Here is a 22586-nt window from a genome sequence, read left to right as displayed (position 1 = left end):
AATGCTGCCACCGTTATAATGGTGATTTTATAGTGCCTAATTGTTTTAAAGAATAAAATACACGTTTCCATGATTTCACTTTGTAACAAACTTTTGCAAGGCTTTTAATACTGCCAAGTTTTTTATATATTATTTCACATAAGTAGAAAGGTCATCCACCATTAGGGCAATCCTTATAAATCAATTTTGTAATAAGGCCATCATCTAACAAGGAATGCTTGGCAAGAACATTCAAGGTGGGTGAACTGTATAACATTTACTTTGTGTCTGATAATTTCATTATCTTAGGCCAAGATGCAACTTTGTTGAAGTTGTAAATTGGCAAAGGGGCGAAAAAAAAACATAATAGTAAACATTCGTATTATTTATAATATAATTGCTGTCGTTTTATTTACAAATAAATACAAATTCAGTTAATAAATAAATGGTAAATTATCTACATCTTAATAAGTATGTTTTATATCTCATTTCTTAATCTTCTCTGGATTTGTGTGGAATCCAAAATACTAACGTTATCGTTTTCTTATGACACGTTACGGTCTCAAGAAAATTTGAGACTTTCGACGTTCAGCGACACGTTCACGTACATTCACACTATACGACTATATTTACAAGGTAGATAGGTACACGTAGAAGATTCACTCAGTGAGCGCGGGGCGCTCGTCCGTGTCGGCCCCGCGCCCTCACACCACTCAGCACTCGGACCAGGCACAGATCACTGAGTCCACCCCCGCGCGGTCCGAAGCTCTCCGCTCGCCAATAAATATTTGTACAACGCAGACGCACTCGCGCCGCTCGACTCGGCGCTTCGGAGGGCGCGGGCGGCGCGGCGGGACTAGATAATACTGGAGAGCCGCGGCGGAGGCTCGGGGCAGCGGCAGCCGGAGCGGCGGCAGCGCGCGTACAGCGCCGCGCCCGCCGCCGCGCACCCGCGCAGCGGCCAGTACAGCCACAGGCACGGCAGCGGCAGCGCCAGCGCGCCCACGCACGCCAGCCGCGGCCCGCACGCGCACGGCTCGCCCGCCTCCTCCTCGCCGCTCCCGCAGTGGTAGAACAGCGCTTTAACGCAGCACATGCACGACGCGTAGTCGACGCACGCTTCGGCGCTGCAAAGGCACGAGCCGCACAACCAGCGGGAAGGTAGTGGCCTGGGCCGCGCGCACTGCTCGCATCGACAGCGACCGCACGTATCGCATACGATCGAGTCGGCCGGGCCGGCGCGCCGCTTGTCGGCCGCGGCGGCCGGCTGCGTCGTCACCGGCTTGAGCGGCTGGTGTGCGGCTGTGTTCGTGGCTGGTGCAGCGTGCGCTCGCCGCGGCGCCTCCACGTAGGCGTTGCGCTCGCGCTCGGCCTCGGGTCGCGGCCGGAGCAGCGACACGGTAGGCTGGCGCGCGCCCGTAGGCCTGTGAACGCGCGCCGCCGGCTTGGGCGGCCGGGGCGGCGCCGCCGGCCCGCCATACTCATCCATTGAGTCCGGCTAACGGCTCTCCGGGCCGTCGCCTTCCTGTTCCCTCATCGTCCCCACCTGCAGACAACAGAAAGACATTCATTAGTTACAAGATTCATTCGAAATAGGACAGCTTGCTTGATCACAATATGTCCCAAAGGTGTAAGATGGACCTTGACAGGGTAAAGCTATCCATGCATATAGGTAATCATTTGAATGCATTACAATTTACATTATGCCATTGCATTTCCGAGAAGCCGTAACGGTTCAATAGATTTGTAATTGATCGATGCATAAACTACAAATAAGCTCATGTTCAAATCCATTCATATTCATCCATTCCCTCTAAAACCATAATCAATTTTATCACTGATGTGTGAGAGGAGTACCTAAGACGTGTGTCTTCTTCGGAGAAGTATTAAGGAGACGTGTGTTGATTTTTTTACTGTTTTGATTGAGTACATCCTTTTTTGTAACGAAAATACCGTATCCCAGTTTCTATTATAATGAATCATCTTACACTAAAGCTATACACCCAGGCCAGTGACAATCATCTAGCTAGAGCTCTTAGCACCTTGTGAAGTTGTGACCTTTATCCTAGACAAATTTTCTTTCAATGTGGATGTAATCTGATGTGTATTTCAAATGACCATATTATTTGATGATACATGGTCAAATGACATCAGATTATAATTATTTTATGTTGCAAAATAGGATCTGTAATAACTACATAAAACACCACAGTAAAGCATGATGTGCTATCGTCCGTCCATCGTTGCCAAAATTCTGATTAAAGAAATTGTTTCGGAAGTTGAACTGGTCTTTATATACCGACAACTTTTCATGTTAAAGTGTTACATCTCAACGTGACTGCTGTCTTCCTGGCATAAACGTGAATTTAACATTCTTTATGTAATAATTTATTACCTAATAGACTTTCATCGTCCGTATCAATTTGCTCTTTTACATGCAGGAGCTTTTAAAGACTTGAATGTTTACACATAAAGAAGTAGAATATGGCTTATTAAATAATTTTTGTTGTATTTTCATGTCGTTATGTATCTCCATTAAAATCTGCAGTATATTTTTCTTGATCAAGTAGTCTTTATAACTTAGATAAGTAAGTATATGATCGCAGTAAATAAATGTCGATGATATTTCCAATAAGTGTTTTGTTGACTTCTTCTTCTTTAATTCAAATCTTAATAAATTACTATTAATTAATCATAGCATCTCGGTTGTGTATTTACGTCTTTATACCATATTTTTCTTATATTTGACGCTTAATTTTAATAACTTTTAGTTGAATCAGCTTATCAGTCTTGCTTGTAATGTCAAATGTAATATTTTTATAGATAAGCCTTTTCGATAATCGTATTCGGATCGGATCGGCGGCATCTGATTCATATGTTCAAATAAGATGCTACATGTAGGAATATGGTTATCCATAGGGTATGATAAGGTATTTCAATATAAACTAGAATCAGGTTTAGGTTATTTCATGTCAGTATATTCTTCTTGAGGTTATAATTCTTGGTCGTGTCTGTTGTGAATTGATCGATAGCAACAAAGCCATTATTTTTTAAAAATATGTAGAGCCAACTCATAATGGTTGGATAACATGTTTTCATCGATGTAAATATTTGCTCTTCAGTAATAAATTTCAACAATTTCAAACAACGTATCATGCATTTTTCGTTTCAAAACATAATGCAATGAATCGAGTTTACTGAATTGTTGTTCGGGCATGGTTGGGGCTTTCTTATTGCAGTGGTTGGACCCCTTTGTTGAAAGCCACCTTTCATTTTCGTTTTTATCTTCTCTCAGAATAGATTTCATTGAATCCTTCCTGGAATCTTAGAAGCTCTACAATAGGCTTTATTTCGATCACAGCAGTTACGTGAAATCAACAACATTACGTTTTCGACTTAATTGAAATCACTTGTAAAGAAATTGAAAAAAGAAACGGTATCATCAGGATCTATGGTAGGTAGATGTTTATGAGATTATATTCTCCAACAGCACCATTGCTGTTTTACAATGAATGAAGTAATTCATACTCGAGGAATGATATGGTGAGTAGCAGTAGTATACGTTCAATAAAAGTTGTTTTTCTTGGATGCTTGTGCTTGATTTGGATTAAGCTTTCAAAATCGTTGATATTTTAAGTAGTTTCTATAAATTGTTCTGTAATTCTTGACGGATAAAATGCTTAAGTTTAGGTAATGTGTAGAATACACTGGAATCTTCTATCATTATTCACTCTGGTATGGTATAAAGATTAAATGGTACCTATCTACTTAAAAGTGGAATATCCTTTTGAAGGTCTTCGTATTGTCAATGACTAATGTTGTATTTTATATCTCGTTCATTTGGCTTTGAAAATGGATTCTAGCAAGATTCAGATTTAAAATCTTCGAAAGACTTCAATTTAATGGTCTTATTTTGTTTTGTCTAAATATACGCGTTATCTAAATAGTTCGTTACAAGATATAAAAGAGTTTAAATTGCCATTGTTTACAATAACTCTTTATCTGTGTTCACGGTTATCATTTTTTTGTCGAAATTCGTCCAGCAGTTGCTATAATAAATATATTCTTTTCTTAATATCTGCCTGATTGCGGGTAGTTTTGGATATTTTACAAATTAGGACTCGTTGCTTTCGCTGTTTAGAAACTCGTACTCGAAAGTGTTTTGGTTGTTTTAGAGTTTTGTAACAGTCTCATTGCATGGTCCCGGTTTCCAAGCAAGTCATGTCTCGTTACTTTCGTGTGGTTGCATTAGATGTTTTTGTTGGTTCGGTTCCATAAATGAAAGCGTTATTATGTGTCGGCGGCGACCGCGGCGGACTCGCGCACGTGTGCCGCCGGGCGGCGCGGCGCGGCGAGGCGTCGGCTCGCGTCATTCATGTTAGCTCGATTTCTTCGCAATACATGTAATTACTACCCACGCAAACCTATGTGGTCTAAATTTAAAATCCGGCCGTTCCGAATTAACACAAGTTCAATCTGCTATCGGGGCACGAGCGATCCGGTCGCTGTGAGGTGTTCCACCTCAGGATGTCATGTACTTACGAACCAGACGGTCCACGGTCACACGTCTCCTACACACATCTTTCCACAAGGGCACTTGGACCGTTTGGCCCCACACAACACTGAGCTCTTTTCCGCTCCGCATTGGGGCGGCTTAGGGTACCGCTCCGACACCGCGCCGGAAGATTCACTAACACACAAAAATACGGTATGACCACCGAATTTCAGTCGCGCAAATCCACGGGAAGGTTCATAAGACCGGCGCGGTCCGGAGGGCACCTGGCGCGGGCGGGGGGCGGCCCACGCACCGGCCTCGATTCTCGTCCGCCCGCCGCGCGGTTATCACTGCAATATGGCCGCTACTCACTTCCTCGCTGAAGTTCTTCGTTGATTTCTACTCCTGATCTCGACGACGGCGTTTTTTGTAACCGTTCCGAACTCGTGCGGATTCACTGCACTTATTCTTATACACATTTTAAAGGAAAACCGGGAGCGCTAGCGCTACGCTCCGACGAAACGACCGTTCCGTTCGCTGGCACATTCCGCACTGGCGTCGGCCGCGGGCGCGGGTCGGCGGGAGAGGCCGCGCTCCCCCCGTCTCTCGCCACGCCGCCCGCGCCTCGCCTTTTTATGAATGGAAGGCGGCCATACTGAATGAACCGCGTACACGGAGCGGTTGGCCGCTATTTTCGCGGGCGAGCGACGTTAGGGGTCCGGGGGGCGGGGGCCGGAAGCGGGCTGCGAGCGCTCGCGGTGCCAAATTTTGCGGCGCGGGCGGCGGCAGCGGATGTGCTCGTTTACCGAGCTTCCGGCGAGATCCCCCCGCACAGCCGCATCCGGGAATTGGGTTTCCGGTCGGCGAGAGTCGCGCCACCGGGATGCCGCCCACTTTCGTCCTGCAACGGCCATGCACTCACATTTCACAGGCAACCGTACGTTTTTTTATAACGAATACTAACGTAAAGGTCAAACGTGGCACTCGAAATCAGGAGGTTATTTTTCACTGGCACTGGAGCGAAAGTGTTTTAGTTTTAGGAGTTGGGTTGTCTATTTTGGATTGCAGCCGTCGGAAGACTGATGGGCGCGTATGTAACGCTTCCATTCATTCACAAATATAATTTGGCAGCGCGTGATGGAAGGCGCGCGAGCGGGCGTCGTCGACGACGTCTGTTATCGCGCCGGTAATTTTCGCAAGGTTGCAGCGACAATAAGGCGCGTTGTACACGCGTGTCTCTGTGTCAAGGACGAGCGATAACGCCGCACACGGCAGCAGCTGGGCCAGGCTGAGCGCGACAACACGGCCCATCACCTAACTAACAACTACACTACTTACGCGCCCCTATACCTACTTCGACTCGTGCGCTCCGAGAGCGCACGGTCTTGCGATCTCTACTCATTTTGTATCTAATTGAGTTGATTGACATATGAACTTAAAACCTTCTTTTTATCGCTCTCAAAGACGTCTGAACCACAGACATGAGATAAAATTAATATCTCAATAATAACAATATGTACGAGTATGTAATGTAGTTGTTTATTGAGACAAAATTACTTGGTAAGCGAAATGTATGAGGAATCTAATTAAATATTATCATAGTCTAGGAATGTTCACGGTGTTATGCAATGTATTTGGTGTATCATTAATCAAACGACGGTGCAGCGTTAAAATATCTGATAAAGATGCAAAATGGTATGAAATTCAAGAGATTTCAGCAGAAGACATGATTGATCAAATTATTACGTAAAGACAAATAATTCGAGCCTTAGGCAAACAAATGAGTTTTATCGCGTTGAATGAATAACCGGCGGAAAAGTCACGAGGAAACAAAAAGTAATACACTTAGAACAAAGAGCGGTCATTGCAACCGTGAATGGAACCGGAGGGACGGCAGCCATTATGAAAAAAATCTACCTGGCCCGTTCATTCGTCTGAGTTCTATTGTTGAGATGCAGCCGCTCGTAATCGTCACAGTCCCAGACCTTTGCCGGTTCAGGAGCCCAAACGACATTACCGGCCCCGACTTCAATGAAACACACGTTATCGCGATCTTGGTACCCACATTGACGAATCTTGAAATAATAATGGCGCGTTTTTTGTCCAAGAACACGCCATTACGGCATGCGAAAATTAGTAGAAGACACAAAAAGTGCATCCCAAGTTTTTGTACGTCCGTTAAGAGCCATTTCACAAAAATATTCCGCGCGAATTTAGGTAAAAGCTGTCAACGCAACGTCAAAAGAGTAAAAAGAACGCTGAAATGGACAAAAAAATCTTGAGCCGTGACCGTATTAAGACTTGATTTAAGTTATTAATTTTAAGGTAGAATGAGGTATTCAAACTTGATAAATTAATTTAAATTTTTAATAGAGTTTAATAAGTCTTTTATATTTCGATTCATAATGAAACACGAATAGGTATAATATGTAAAATATATATTAAGTACAAAATAAAGACAGTCACATAGTGAAAAAAAAATCTGCCCCCTTACAGCTCCATCATCGGGCCCTGGATACGAAATATTCGTCAAGGCGAATCACACAAGCCCAAACTCCATAGGGTTCTATTGTTTTGTTACGGAGGTGGCCATTGCATCTCCTCCAGATCCATTATCAGACAGAGCTAAGAAATAAATAAATAAATATTATTATAAGTAAACAAATAACTAAAATAATTCATCTTACTATCTTACTTCTTACTAGTCTTACTAATATTATAAATACGAAAGTTTGTGTGGATGTCTGGATGTTTGTAACACTTTCACGCAAAAACTACTGAACAGATTTTGATGAAACTTTACAGTACAGTACAGCAGTACTAGGCAGTCTGTGTTCAACTATCACTCGGGTCGGAAGTTCCTATCGCAGGACCTTTGGTTTACTCAGTTCCGATACGACTCTAGTGCTGTGTGTAATTATTTTCGTGAATACACTGAGTTTATTAATTTCTACGAGTGGATTTCATTTTGCCTGAGACCTACGCCATGAACCCTGAACCAGAAGACCCTGTCGCCAGCGACAGCGACGCTCATCCATCCCTGGCATCGACCAGAATAACAATGTATAGGCTATAATTTATGACGATCTGTGACAAACTAAATTTAAAGCGGGTGAAGCCGCGGGCAATACTACATATTTCATACTAGCTTTTTGCTCGCTTCTTCTGCGATGAAGTGGAAAATGGTTCTAATAGAATTAAAATATTTTAAGAAAATTAATTTTGCTAAAATAAATGATTATGTTTTTTTATATAAAATCTACAAATTATTACGTTTAAATATTTGAATACTTACAAAATTATGAGATCTTTCTAAAACAAAATTAAAACGCTACACCTGCCGCAGATTTCTTTGTAAACAATGTTTTTTTGTTTTTCCTTTAGGTGCTAAAATCACCAGGCTATTATGTGCGCATACTCTGGAGTATTCCACATACTAACTGGTCGTCGGAGAAGCATAGATTTCCATTAAGTCTACTCCCGCTACCATATGGAACTCCGCTAAAACTCGTGAGGGCGCTAACACTTGCTTTTTATCGAAAATTAGTATGAGCAGCTGCGCACGAGGTTGCCCGTTGCAGGCTCTATGCAACCACACTATTTTAAACCGTGGTCCCTAAGCATGAGATGGGAAACTGCACTCTCTTAAATTCTCTTGAATTTGATGGTGTTGGGGGAATCCTAGGAATAAATACAGACTTTCCAATGGAATCTCCTCATCAATATTGCGAAATTGCGAGTTGCAATGCAATGTTACGTTTTCACTTGTTATTTTATTGTAATCTGACCTTGATTTTTCAAACACGTGACAATAAAAAACAAATAAAAAAAATTAAATCAAAAGTACTAAGGAATATTTCATTGATATCAACTTAGAAACAAGCACAGATCACAGAAACTAAAAGGAAATGTGACAAGGGACAAATTGGAACATATTGCTTGTGAAAGCAATGATGACAGTACCGACGTCATTATGTAAACAGTTTATATTGCTTGCATAGTACTAAAGATTATTCGAACGTTGAATACTGATACCGCAGTGGATAATGAGCACATAATTTGATTTCTTTGTGTGTGTGAATTTCTAATACGACACTGAGTTTCGAACTCAGCGCATTACTTAGCATCTCTCTATATTTCTATGGAACCAAGTTATCTCCAAAATAACATTCCACACCTTTTTAACATAGTCAGGTAATTATTTTAATAAAATACAAAAATAATATATAGATTTAACAACAAAGCTTCCCTCTCGAAACAAAACGCTTCTTTTTCTTCTTCACGAAACAAAACTCAAAGCGGATAAATAAATAAACAAATCTTTGAACAATTTCACAGCGCCATCTAGTCCAAAAGTAGGCAACCAATATACTTGTGTTAAGGGTGCTAGCATAATGGATATACTTTTTTTTATAATTTATTTATTAAATTAAATACATGGTACCTACTTATACATAGTTACACCCAGATCCGTCAAAGAAATTAAAATTCAACATTTCAATTTTTGCTCGGCCGGCCGACTCGAAACAGCCTCTCGGCATAGTATCAAATGTATTTGGTCGCCGTACAAATCACCGCTTTACGACACGAACGCACGTAAACGTCACGGCGGGAAAAATGACACAGGTCCTGCCTTGACGGGCGCTCGCGCCATACTAATCAATGTCGGCTTGCGCATTGTAATTTATACTGATATTCACATCAATATTTTGACAAAGTGGTTACTAATATTTAAACAATAACTGTAGAAATCAATTCTACAATGAATATTCTTTATTTTGGGATACTTTTGTTGCAGTTATTAATGTGTTTTTAAACCAAAAACCACGATCAAAATGTGACGTTAATCTTCAAATTTGGCAAATTATTTTTAGATTTTACTCAATAATGGTAATGAAATTCAAGAATCTATTTCATTAATGAACTACAAGAATATATGTCCAATGATTACTATATATTTTTAAGCTTATTATATGAGCATAAATAATAGATACAGGACTTTGAAAATGAGTCTGCGGCAATTTTTCCGTAAAATGGTTGTGGGAGATGGGGCACTGTGAATTAAGCAAAAGAGTTTTAGTAAATCCGTTTCATTAATGGTCAACACCAAGGATTGACCTATCTTTCGCAGTTATTCAATAATCTCTGGGTGTTGCTTAAGATAGTAATTCATGCTTCCAAAATCTTAGAAATTCTCACGAAAATGTAAAATGGCTCTTAACGGTTACGAGTTCCGGTACAAAATATTTCTTTTTTAATGGCGATAAAAAGGTGAACACTTCGCCGACACTCATTCATTTCAGGGAACATCGTATTGAATCGATATTAAAGTTGTTACGAAACGCGAAGCCAATTATGAAGGAACAATGGGTGCGACAATGGGGCCTAAATAGGCGTTAGTGAAACCGATACCTCTTTGAACGATGCATAGGAAGGCTCAGGCTTCTGTGATTCCTGGACATCGTACCTACAATGAGCTTAACCAGAAACCTGGCAAATGTTTTCCTTTTTAATGACCATCAACAGTTACCTCCGATTTTGTTTCCAATAATGATGAAGCAATGACTCTACATTTCATTGAATTATCCATTTTTACTGAAGTCACTGTAAATTAGGTGATTGAAAATTACTTTTAAAGCTTTGAATATTATATTTTGTATACTATTTGGTAAAATAATGTAAAATATGAAAATTCACGTAGGCTCTACTAACCTTTGCTTCAACTAAGTCAGTAGTTTCTTGCGCTACTTCTTCTCAGCACTGGCCCATTTATTGTCCCGAAGAAGTGGTAGGGTTAATACTGGGACGTGTATAAGTCCTTTTGAAAAGTCTACTTACGAAAATAAATGAGGTTTATGAGTTTTTTTAGCGTCCTATGACGCTAAGCTTTAGGTAACTGAAAAATATTGAAAAACTTTAAGAGTAGCTTCGTTTAATGGAAAAACATTTATATGTATTATTTAAATGTTTTCCAGTTCCAGTGCACGTAAAATTTTAGGTTTAGTTGAAAACCTAAACTTACTTAACTTAAAAGTGATACTTCCATAATAAAGTTCTAAAAAATGAGATCTAATGCGTTTAATTAGGTGTGGTGTCCCAATCCAGGCACATGGTAAATAATGTTTTGAGTTAATGAATGTAAAAATTACCTAAAATACCTCATAATCTTTACTTCTGAGTTCTATCAAAAAGCTCTAAGCTTTTAGCTCTAAATACTTTCAAGACGTTAATTAAAATTACACAAAAATGCTACGAGTAGTTCCAAATGGTTATTTCTGCAACAAATAAATTGCACATTATGAATTTGTGATTAGTTTAAATCCATTATTACTTTTCAACATTTTTGCATGATCTAAATGAGCTTTACACAATTTTTATATTACTTTGTAAAGCTAAATGTTAACTATGTATTAGTTTTTATTCGAATGTTGGTAGAGCATATTTTTATGTGGTGTTTGGAGTGGGCACCATTATCTGTGGCGATAGAAATCAGGTTTCGTTTGTTATGCAGTGGGCGGCTGGCGGCGGAAGCGGCGCTTTCCATCCGCCTTGCACCTACTATGCACTTAAATCGATCCCGTACGCTCTATAACTCGATTCGCTTATGAAATCACGCCATATCTATATTATCATCATCATCTATTTGAGATTGCTTATTTGCTCTGATGAAATCAACTCTACAATTTGTAAGTATATCAGTTAAACTTTACTGCGTTGGATATTTGTTAGTAAAATACAGGTATTAAAATAGTAGCAGGAATAGGCTACGAAAACAAAATAAGTTTTACTTATCATACGTAGATATTAAAAATATCCCATGTAGAGCTTCAAGTAAAATTTTCAGAAACTGATAACTGTCAATTTATGTTTGTTATTGTAACGGATACTTACTAAAGATAATACAAAACTACCAACCATATTACGAAATAATAAGTCAGTTATTTAATACCGATAAATAAATACTAGGTATAGGTACCTACTGTTTTGAACGCCCATTATCTTTGCGAGTTAAAGAGCTGATAAACAGTTCATTTGAGAGAACTGTTTGTCTAAACTTATTATCGTATTGTGTACCGAATCGTTTGATAACCATACTGGAGTAGTAACGGCGTGGGTGCGTTAAAAAATAATACCGGATGTTTGCCACAGATAAAGCAAACGTGAATGAGATCGAGCGATCCGCAACATAATATTCGCTGGCCATGTTCGCCGACACGACTCGCGTGGACTCATTCCAGCACTAGAGACGAGCAGGCACTGCGGCACGACGCGGCTCCATGTCACGTCCGACGTCGCAACGATAACCGCACAACGACGCGTCTGTTTCGCCGCACGTTAAATTAAATCGTAAAATATGAAGCGCTATTACGTAAGAACAAAAGCTAGAATGAAGGATCTCATTGAATGGACGGGTGTCGCGCACGACTCGGCCCATTCATGGCACGCACTCATCGCGGTGACCTTAGTTCGTACCGCTCCATGTGCTTATTTAGTGAACGGATGTGTGTAGTAGCGAATATTTGTCGACCGCGTAATTAGGATGATAAACACATTCCTATCGGAGGCGCTGCGAGTACTTTGGCAGTGTTGGTGGTGCCGAAGATGGTGCGTACATATTCTCGTTTTAATTGAAGACAATTACATAAATTCCACGTAGCGGTGAGGCAGGGGAGTGCGGGGAGAAGCGGGCGGCGCGGCGAGGCGGTCGACCTTCCACGAGGCCGTTGCAGCCGCGAGCCCTGTCCACTAGCCCATACTCTCAGCGCTTCCCACCGGCCACCTCGCACTACCAACTCTGACCACTCTAACGGCTAACGTTCTTGCTATCAACGCGAACGGCTGCGACCACGCCTCGCTTTTAGCATATCCATGTTGACGTGGATTGCTATCAATATCAACGATTGTGACGGACCTACATCCGTCTATTCTATATCCAGACGTCATCAATGTAATCAAAAACAAATTAGTATTACAATGATTACCTATATCATGTGAATTTTAAATATTCGGATGATGTTTTTGTTTGGATTACACATTTTGTCATATTAGCTTTTTCTAAATAAAAAATTATAGAGATCCTACATATTTTGTAAATACAAAGTTACAAATCTTCTAAGTACCTGGGTAATTTAATTAAGGTAATTTCCAACTGCACAGAAACCTTTGTTATTTGCTAGGTATTTTAATGTTCTTTTGTGTCTGAGAATTGGATGTAGATTAAATATTTGAACTCGATTCACAAGAAATGTCCACAGCACGTCATAATGAATGAGTGTAATTAACTTTATGTCCTTATATCGTATGTGAGTCAAGGGTAGAGTCCATTTCAAATATTGTTCAAATAGAGTTTTTAAAACTATAATTTTAATTGAGAGTTTCCAATACGAGAAACTCTACCTGTTCACAACAAAATTATATGAAGTAGTAACTAGGAATACAAATGCCCACAAGAGTTGTGTTGTACCAACAGCGTATAAAGTTACATTCGTTATTATACATGTAAATGAATATCCAACAAATAACATAATAGAGTCAATTAGCCGACAGCAAACAGAGAGCGTTTGTGAGCGAACAAGGGCCACCGTTTGCCGCGTCAGCTTTTTACGTTCCCTTAACGTCGCCCGTGATTAGAAAATACCAAACTAATGACGCGCGTCCAGGATGTACAATGTTCACTCGAAAAGCAAAAGTAGCTGTGACAGAGAGCGAGTGGAACGTTTACAGTACGGAGTCAGGCCAATGACATCGGGCCCCACCATCGATACGCCGTAAATGGACCAGCACTGCCCTGGCATACCCTACTCTATCATAAGGCCGCAGAACCCCAAATCGCGGAACCGACACCACCCGATCCTCCGTTTCCACGCCAACATCGGCCACACCATGATTTCTACAGTGAAATTAGGTGCGTCCTCTGTTGAAAAATTGAAATTGGTGTAATAAAACATTTGTGTAAACAATGTAATCGTTGATTACTCGATCTAATATTATTGACCATGTTCAGAAATTACGTGTCTCGCGTGTTAACGCTGTCGTTTCATTTGAATTTAATTGTGGCAATTTACATTTTGTTGAGGTAGATGGTAGAGTTTAGATAGTTTGGTGTTATTATCGGGACGTGGAAATGCTAAATGTTTAATGATAAGTTTAAATACTAACTATAGCAGGATATACGGTTATTTTGTACAAATTCTTGCATTTAAATGTATTTCAAAAACGACATTTACGAGTATAATTTAGCATCGCTCTGTATTTTTGGATTCTGCTGAAAATGTATCTTATTTCATCTATTTGTACGTTTTCAGATTAAATTTACGTAAACGTATTGGTACATGGAAATCGGAAACCTTTGGCTTTCTGAATAACATGTAATTGTACTTAATAAGTAAATAAATTCGTGTCTTCTAAGCATTATAACTACTTGTAAATTGACAAGACACATGTACTCGTAAAAATTCAGCACATAATAAAATCATGAATACTTAGGCACAGCCAACATCCACTGATATATTTTATGACCTTTCCATTATCGATTTCCTCTAAACATAGTTATTCTACCTGATGAAATTAATTTTTATCGTGTTGGTTTCTCTCAACAGAATGCTTCTATACTAACATTGATAACAAATGGTCATATTTAATACGACATTAACATTAACATTTGTATCTCACTACAAATTATGAAGGTTGCGACCAACAAGAAGTGAGTTGCAATGACATGAAAATTATAACGATAACGAAGGTGGGAGCTGGTCGTTAGTCATTGCATCCACGACAGGGCTTCGCTTGAATGCTTTTTGATTGAAGTTAGAGATGTACGATTTGGATTGTATTAAGCTTTACTTAGAATTTCTCCATCCTATGAGGTCGGACACTAAACATATACCTGTCCGTTGAGATACTTTTTCAAGCTGTCAAAACCTTCTTGGCTTCTTCTCTATAGTTTCGATGGAAATACCAACGTTTGGAGTTTCTTTTAGGTTCTTTTGAAAAGTCAACTGACTAAATGATTATTACTTTTACTTCTAAATCAATTACAGTAAATAAACGGAAAAAGGCCATCTTCTCCTACATAACATGTTGTCTTCGTTTTTGTTGAGTTAGTTCAAGGAAATAATTTGGGAAAGTGTCCTCTTATCCCCAATATGGGCATATTCTTAAAGATATGCTGTATTTGAGATAGTTCAAAGTATTATTTGTGAATAGTGTCATCCATATTGAATGTACAGACCTAAGGTTAATTCCTAGAGACATCAGCTGGAATCTTTTCATATTTGGTATACAGCTGGCCCAAATCGGGTGTTATCCAAGTTTGGCGAGACTCGTCTGGTGGCAACCGGGACGCTGGTAGTGATTTACACCTTTGGCGACGAGGTGCGGCTCGTGGGCGGACCGCCGCCCACGCGACGACCACGCGACGACGCAAATTCCAAACCCACCGACGACCGACCCACACCTGCGGTTAGGGCTGACACTAGTCTACCAACTGCCATGTTTGTCACCGGTTAATTGCGAAAATAACCTAATTATAATTTTATTCGTGCTTAGAATTTGCAGCGGACCAGGAGGGCGTTTGCGTCTGGTTTGTAATTGAAGTGGTGCTTTAGAGTATTTAAATATAAAAATGATTTTGAAATAACTGAATGATGATCTCTACATAGCAGTTCTATGTAAAAATAATAAAAAATAATTAATTATGAACCAATATTTATGACCAAAATGAAATTGAATATAAACGATGCTATAGGTAGAGCATACACATTTTACCAAAGCACACCTCTACGAGGAAGGAAATTTAAAATTATTATTAATGGAGAGTAGAGCAAAGCAAATGGCAGCCCTGTGCGTGCTCTTTGAGGAACACCACATTTACATGTCATATGATTTTAAATATCATTCGAATTTCAACTGTATGTCGTCACACAATCGGTTCCACTACTGCCGTTATCGAAAAACTAAAATTGCCGTCCACTTTTGTACAATTTCACCAAACTAGGGAACTATGACTGTGTCACGTCAAAGCTAGGTTACATGAACTTCGAAAAGCCCGTGAATAACTGTTAAGTTAGGTTAGTTACAATGATTGTACTAGACAGACTGGACTACTTTCATTTCTTTTGAAATCTAGATCAATCGTAGTTGTGGTGGTGGTGTTATTATCGTTTTATTTTGGCAACTCTATCTTTTAACAAATCGCAAATTACTTAAATACCTCACGATTTTTTGTATTTGATAAATGAGTATTAATAATGAAGATTTTCCCTGTTCAATGAATGGAAAATTTCACATGTATTATAGAGTTAGTGGAATCATCGAGCGTATTTTAATGCGTAGTACCACTTATGATCGCCTCTCATCTGTGCAACAATACCTTCTTTGACCATTATCTCTTTTACATTGTGATTGTTATTTTAGTCGATACTTGCGCAAGAACGGGTTATCGTTGGTTTTTTTTTATCGAAATGACGGCACTACCGGGTGTGTACTGTGTATTCGTCGAGGTCAAAATTGAATGAATGGCCTGTTATTACTTTATGTGCTCGTTTAAACAGCACTATGTATTAAATGTGTAAAAAATAAGTAGGTAAAATGTGTTTGTAACAAGTAGCAAATAAAATAACATAGAGGTTGGTCTTTACGGCAATGAATTTTAAGATATCGATCTGATTTCATTAAATAAGATCCCAAATTCCCAATAAGAATACATTTAAATTATTTATCTTTTTTACACGTGTGAGTTCTTTAAGTTCGTTTTTGTTATAATTTCGATGACTACGATTTTCCTTTTTGTGGATAAATGAATATGAATAGAAAAGTTATGAAGTTCGCCAAAGGCTATGATGACTATGTTTTTGGTTTGGCTTTTCATTTGAGCAAGTTAAAGTTAGAGAGACCTTGTAAAAGATCTAACTTCTTACTGAAAGGTTACATAAGGATGTGTACATGTTACCCAATCGTAGGTATTATTATACATATTGTGATACTTTATAAGTTAACTTACTTCATTCTTAATATACTCAGTATGATAACAGTAGTTAGGTCCTCTTTCACTTACCTACATGATACGTTAGCACACGCAAACTGCACCTGCAACAAAAACAAAAAATACATAAAAAACAGGAATTACCGAAATGTAGGTTTCATCATGTTAGTTATGAAGATGGAAGATGGACATGTCATACCATAGTAATTCAAATATGTAATTGATTTTCTTTGTTGTTTTCCGAGTTGTCTTAGCAAATACATGTGCCTAACCTACCTACATATTGGTTGAGATCAGTAAATATTATTATCATACATTATTTTTAGGCATTTGTGTTACACAGAACGGACGCGACCCGTGAACAGGTGAGAGAGCTGTACCGAGAATACGCTAGCCGCGTAGAGTTTCACTCGAACGAGTGCGAAATATTGAATGCGGATAACAAAATCATTTGTTTGAAATAAAAATATTCATCATGAATGAATAAACAATTCCACGTTCATAGCGTTAATCAATGAGTTGCATGCAGGCAAGAGTCCGAGTGGATGGCGAGCTCATTGATCGATCGGCTCGATAGCTACCACTACAGGTACAGCGCACACTGGTCGAGCGCTCACGCGCAAAGAAAACCGGATGGCGCACACAGGCGCGCGCGCTGGTGTGCGTTCGTGCGCAAAGGATTTCCTACCGCCCCGCGCCGCGCCCGCAGACCTGTTGCGCCGCTACCGGAGTTACGCCGCATAGTTACCGACTCGCTATGCCTCCGCGGCCCGGCCAGTGCCCACGCACGCACACAGCCGCGCCCGAACACTTAATTATCATCGCAGCACTCGTGAAATTGCCGTGCATCTCGTCTGGACCCATCGACATCTTTTATTAATCTGATATCTTCCATTACCGGTTGCACCGAAGTAAAATATCTAACCCGTTCGATTTATAGCCCCTCTTATGGATGCAGCCGGATGCATGACATCATGGTGATGCTAATTCACTCCGGCGGCGCTATCATTTGGAATTATAAATCTTCTGTAGAATCGGTCATTAGATTGACCGTTTTATTAGGGATCCGCTCCTTAAAATCTGCTGTTGCTAGTTTGCTTTTTGCTACTAATGAACTCGCCTTACTAAATAATACTTTGATGTTAATAATTTTCTTTACATGTATCGCGTTTATGTCTATTGAAGGGGAAAAGCCGGAAAATCTTTTATTTATTTGATTGATTTAGCCATTAACTTCTCTACATTATGCGTCGATGATGTAGGTATATCATTTGATATCCTTACAGCAAACCACATACGTATCAGTAAATAAACTGTAAACTGGAATTACACTGAACCCCGAAGTAAAAACCGTTAAACTTAAAAAGGAACAAAAATACAGCTTTCGAACTCTACGCGTGGAAGAGTTTTTGAAAAAGCGTGAAGGTTTGCCAGGCCAGCAAAAGGGCATCATGACGGTTAAATGATAAATATCATGACTTGGTAGAGTCAACATAAGTGGCCGTGCTGCTATTCCGTGGAAAAGTGTGCGTCAACTTACACATGTGTGTTTCATCTTTCGCTATTTCTATAAAACGTGCTCTAAGAATCTGATAAGTGATAATAGAACTTTACAAATACACAAATAACAAACGCCGAGCATACAAATGTTAGTTAATATGCATACAAACGAGGTCTTTAGAAGGAAGTCAAGCTTTATCTCTACATATTTTATTGTTCGCGCTAAAGTTTAATCCTTGAGATTTCTTGATAGGCACATTTGTTCATTGGCAGAATGGAAAGACTAGCGTTAGCTCCAACAAAATAATACAAAAATATTACGTTAGTATAATGTAGTTAGAAAAAAACTAAATTATAGTCAAGTTAAATTCAATACTTATCTTCAAGTACAGTTTGGTAATCACGAATACGAAATTAAGAAAAAGTATATCTGCCCGGGGTTCAAACCTCATAATTTAAAACCGGTACTGAAACCACTAAACCACTGTAGGTTGAGCGTTATCAGATATTACTTGTAACTCTACTTGGTTTCTTCATTATCGGATTTCTTGATAATGTAATGATTTTTCTCGATCGTAAGGAGATTCTTGAAGAAATGTTGTAAATTACCTAAATTATTAAGTAGCGATTACTGATTCATTTAATTATGTGGTTATATCTATTAAATGTCATAACTGGTAACCTAGTCTTTCGCAATAATCTAATCTTATTAAAAATCGATTTGTGTAAATACTTATTAATTAGAAAAGCAATGTTTGCTCGAGAGAATGTCCCACGTCGAATGTTTGTGACACGGCAGCGCTCGCGCAGGCCGCGATGAAAAAACAGGTAGCGCCATTCCACCGTATCGATCTTTATGTTATTTATCTTTTTTATCTGGGGCTCCGCTCCATGCCTCCGAGCCAACGGAAGTCGTACCGATTTTTAATCGCGCCAAGTATCTCGGCCCATTCGTACAACGAGTTTAATATATATTTTTTTGTAAACAACCACCGGAAACCGGCGAGAGCGTAGCTCTGGAACACATATCTTCCATTACGTATGTCTCGGTTCCCAGTAATAATGATAAGGTGAAGATAACGAGCAACATTAAGAGGATCTACGAGACTCAAAATTAAAGGAAATGTTTGATTAATGTCGTTGTTCATTAATATTGAACTATTTGAGCTTTGTTTAAGTAGGTACATAGTCCAAAGCTGGATATAATAGAGACATTAAATAGTACAATTTTATACTCAATCACAGTAAATAAGAAAAACTTCTGCAATTTTTTCAAAGTAGTACTTGACGTTAATACTGGTATAAGTTCAAAATAAACAATTCCCAGTCAATACTATATGATAAATCATATCATATACTGTACAACTTGTCTTTACACCCAAAAATATTTGAAAGTTGGATTTATCAGTTGGATTATGGACGGTACATCAATATGTGTTATGGTGTCGTTTCCACAGCCACAACAAGGAAAAAGATACCGCATTTTACTAAGATTTGTTTTGAAATTCGGTCGTCAGAGTGCAAATGCGCCACAACCATCGTAGAGTCGTCACGAGCTAGTATCTCAGACGGGGAGAGACAGAGTCAGTATCCCTATATCAATGTCAGCAGATGACCCCGCTAACGCGAGTAAGCGCCGATGTATTTCGGTAACATTTTTCTGCCAATAGCAAGGCGTAGGCGATAAAGCCCCGAAATACCCGCTCTACACGCCCACCGACTATCCAATATTGCTCCACAGATAAATAATTTATACCGAATTGAGAAACAACGGTTAAAAAATAAAAAAACATCCTCAAACATGTCACAATGGGCCAATCTCTCCAACTCTCTTTTGGATCACGAGCAATGCAGTCTTTTCTGACATAAATACACTACGGTAAAATAAAAACAAAGTTCGAATTAGAATATCTATGCATAATTTATCATAATATACATTGATAACGACGGAATGCGATATCAAGAAATTATCTCAGATTTATCGATACCTTTATCTTTAAAGGTTATTTTACATAATACTTCTCGAAATATCTCCGGAGATTTTCTCGTTTATGTGCCACTTTGAGCTGGGGGTACCTTAATTTCTTACTTAGAAGATTCAGATGGCTTTCTTTTTAGTTCCTATAGAGTTTTCTTAAACCACGGAATCGTTGAGGCATTACTATGCACCTACTTACTCTGGGAAAGGCAATTTTAATGAATCCTGTCTGTCGGTGTCCAAGCATCAGCAAAAGATCACGTTCGGCACACATGTTCTGAGACCGGTTTAGCTAGAGAAACTGCTCATTTAAAAAAAAAAACATTTGTTTGGTTAAGGTTCAAACGAAAAATCATAAAAGTCCTCTTCCAAACCAACACTCCCTAAAGATGCAGTGGATTTCACTAGATTGGTTAATGGTTTAACATGACCAGATATGGTGCATGTTAATCTCAGCCTCAGCTACTTAGCTGGTTATCCCTGTCCAACGAATTATAATTACGAAGCATAATCTCATTTACATGTCTTCCAATTAAGCCATTTCTTCGTCATATAGCTCTATCATAGTTTATGTCCTGTTATGTTTATGATAATGGATAAACAAAATGCTTCTAGAATCAACTCTACATAATGAAGTTGCTACTGTATAATCGACGTAACTAGATATAAACCAGGCTCTACTTAGGCTTAGGTGTATAATCTAGATTCTAACGATATTTATATCCCAGGTTACTACTTACAAGTAGGCAGCCTGAAAGATTGGCTGTCAAGACGAGTGTTGTGCGCTGTCGCTGACAGTCGCGGTGCGCGGTGGCGCCGCCTATTTTTAGCTCTTTGAACTAGCCGCTCTTAATAAAACATCGTTATATTTTTTGAGACTTTGCGATGTGACCCTTTACTCTTCAGAATGTATGTCATCAAAAATGTACGTGACAAACGCAGACTTGTAAAAGAAAGTATCTCTTTCAGGAAATCACTTATAACAATCATTTATCATCAAAATCTAATCACTTTTTTCATTTAGCAATAAAATACTGTGAAAATTAGCGGCACTGTGACCAAGAGCCAACCTTGTAACACAATCAATCCGCTTAAAATTCGTCAAGTGTTGCTGACGTCTAATTATTTCGTAACGTGGTCAGTAATCGTCGGCCACTCGTGCGCATTACTTAACCCCGAGTTGCAAGCATGCTAATCGGACAATTGCTCGGACGCAGGCTAATCGGGGCTGCATCTTGAACGGGAGCAAATGCTGCTCACTAGATCTTGCTATATGTACGGCTTGCAGATATTTTATCGCTCTACAAAGAACTGGCTAAGATCGGAGACAATTTTTTGTTCACTCAATAACAGGATCTGCTGCCTAGGTTTCTAGTCACAATAAAACATCTGTTATGTTTATTTGTTTATTTGCATCTGAATATAGAAAGCTTTGAATGCAGCAGTAGAAATTTTCACTATTAGCTTCAGAAAATGTGGGCCAGACAGAACAGCATATAAGTCCCTATTTCCACTACCTTAACTAACTTATTAAACTTTGTCGCATAAACTAACTTTTATTCAGGAACCAATTGTGAAGATGAAGAGGGCGACAACATTGTCTCGGTCACGGATTACTGTCGCCGATCGATAATAATCGCCGTGGTTTGCATCGGTCGAGCCGACTGCGCCACATCTGCTCACCTGGGAGTGGCTGCACTACGCACCGTTCCATCTGACAATATTACCTACCCGGTACACTCAGCAGGAATTAAGCGTAACTTTAAGAAATTGGAAAAAATATTTAAAAAAAAACTCATTGGAAAAAAGTTGAAGTTATAATATACAGGGTGTATAAGGCCAGGCAGTTGACGTTCAAAGCTAAAATTTAGGTGTAAGGAATCTAAAGTTTAGCTTTGAACGTCAACTGCCTGGCCAACCTGTATATTATAAGTACAGTACTGTTAGGTTATACATAATAATATACTTGAGTTAGACTGTCTAATAATATTATTAATGTTTTCTAAGCAATAACTTTCAGTGTCCATTTAATTGTCTCATTATGATAATTTTACACTGCACTTCCGGTTTTGTGATCTCATGTTGTGATTTGTAGTCTTGTATAAATTAAAATCAAAACAGTAAAATGTTAATATCAATTTTATTTAAAATAATGATTATTACAATATTTTTAGAACATTGTTATAATAAGAAATAATTTATATCAAAATGCGCCGGGGTTTCCGCTTCCGATCACACTGTAGCGAAAACCACGTTAGCATTTTGGGGTCAATGGCGGGCAGTCGTTGGTGAACTATCGTGTCGAACGGACTATTCTGCCGAAATGTAATTGTGTAATACTGATGAGTAATATTGTTGTACAAGTTATTCAATAAATACTATGAAAAGTATCAACCAGCGTTTGAACTTAAAAGGAGGATAAAAGTTCAGAAGCGGGATACGATAAGGATAAACAAAACTTCCTTACACGCCTACAAAACGTAAGTAAAGTGATTCTTTTTATTTATAAATCTATTTGCAAGGCTTTCCTAACATAATAAATTATATTCAAGAAAACCCTCGCTGACGAATTAAACCCTGTGGAATGATTTGAAAAATGATATTAATGAGACCGATTTACAGTTCTTATTTGAATAATAACACGTAATAAC

The 22586-nt window shown here is 39.0% G+C and overlaps 1 protein-coding gene across 2 annotated transcripts in view; it reads right to left on the bottom strand.

The window, feature by feature from the left end:
• Window positions 1-349: 349 nt before the first annotated feature.
• The window catches only part of LOC135073345 (protein sprouty), a 46783-nt gene continuing 24546 nt past the window's right edge, over window positions 350-22586 (bottom strand). Inside the window, exons 2-3 of one of the 2 annotated variants that reach the window (XM_063967496.1) lie at window positions 16530-16561; window positions 350-1525 (exon numbers count right to left, since the gene is read on the bottom strand). In XM_063967496.1, the coding sequence (XP_063823566.1) occupies window positions 836-1468 (633 nt within the window). In that variant the 5' untranslated portion in view covers window positions 1469-1525; window positions 16530-16561 and the 3' untranslated portion in view covers window positions 350-835. Of the gene's footprint in view, window positions 1526-4846; window positions 5056-16529; window positions 16562-22586 lie in introns of those variants that run through there. The other variant, XM_063967495.1, reaches the window with a different exon arrangement.

Source organism: Ostrinia nubilalis, chromosome 7 (assembly GCF_963855985.1).
Source record: "Ostrinia nubilalis chromosome 7, ilOstNubi1.1, whole genome shotgun sequence".
NCBI classification, from domain to species: domain Eukaryota; kingdom Metazoa; phylum Arthropoda; class Insecta; order Lepidoptera; family Crambidae; genus Ostrinia; species Ostrinia nubilalis.
This window is presented reverse-complemented; position numbering and strand designations above follow the sequence as displayed.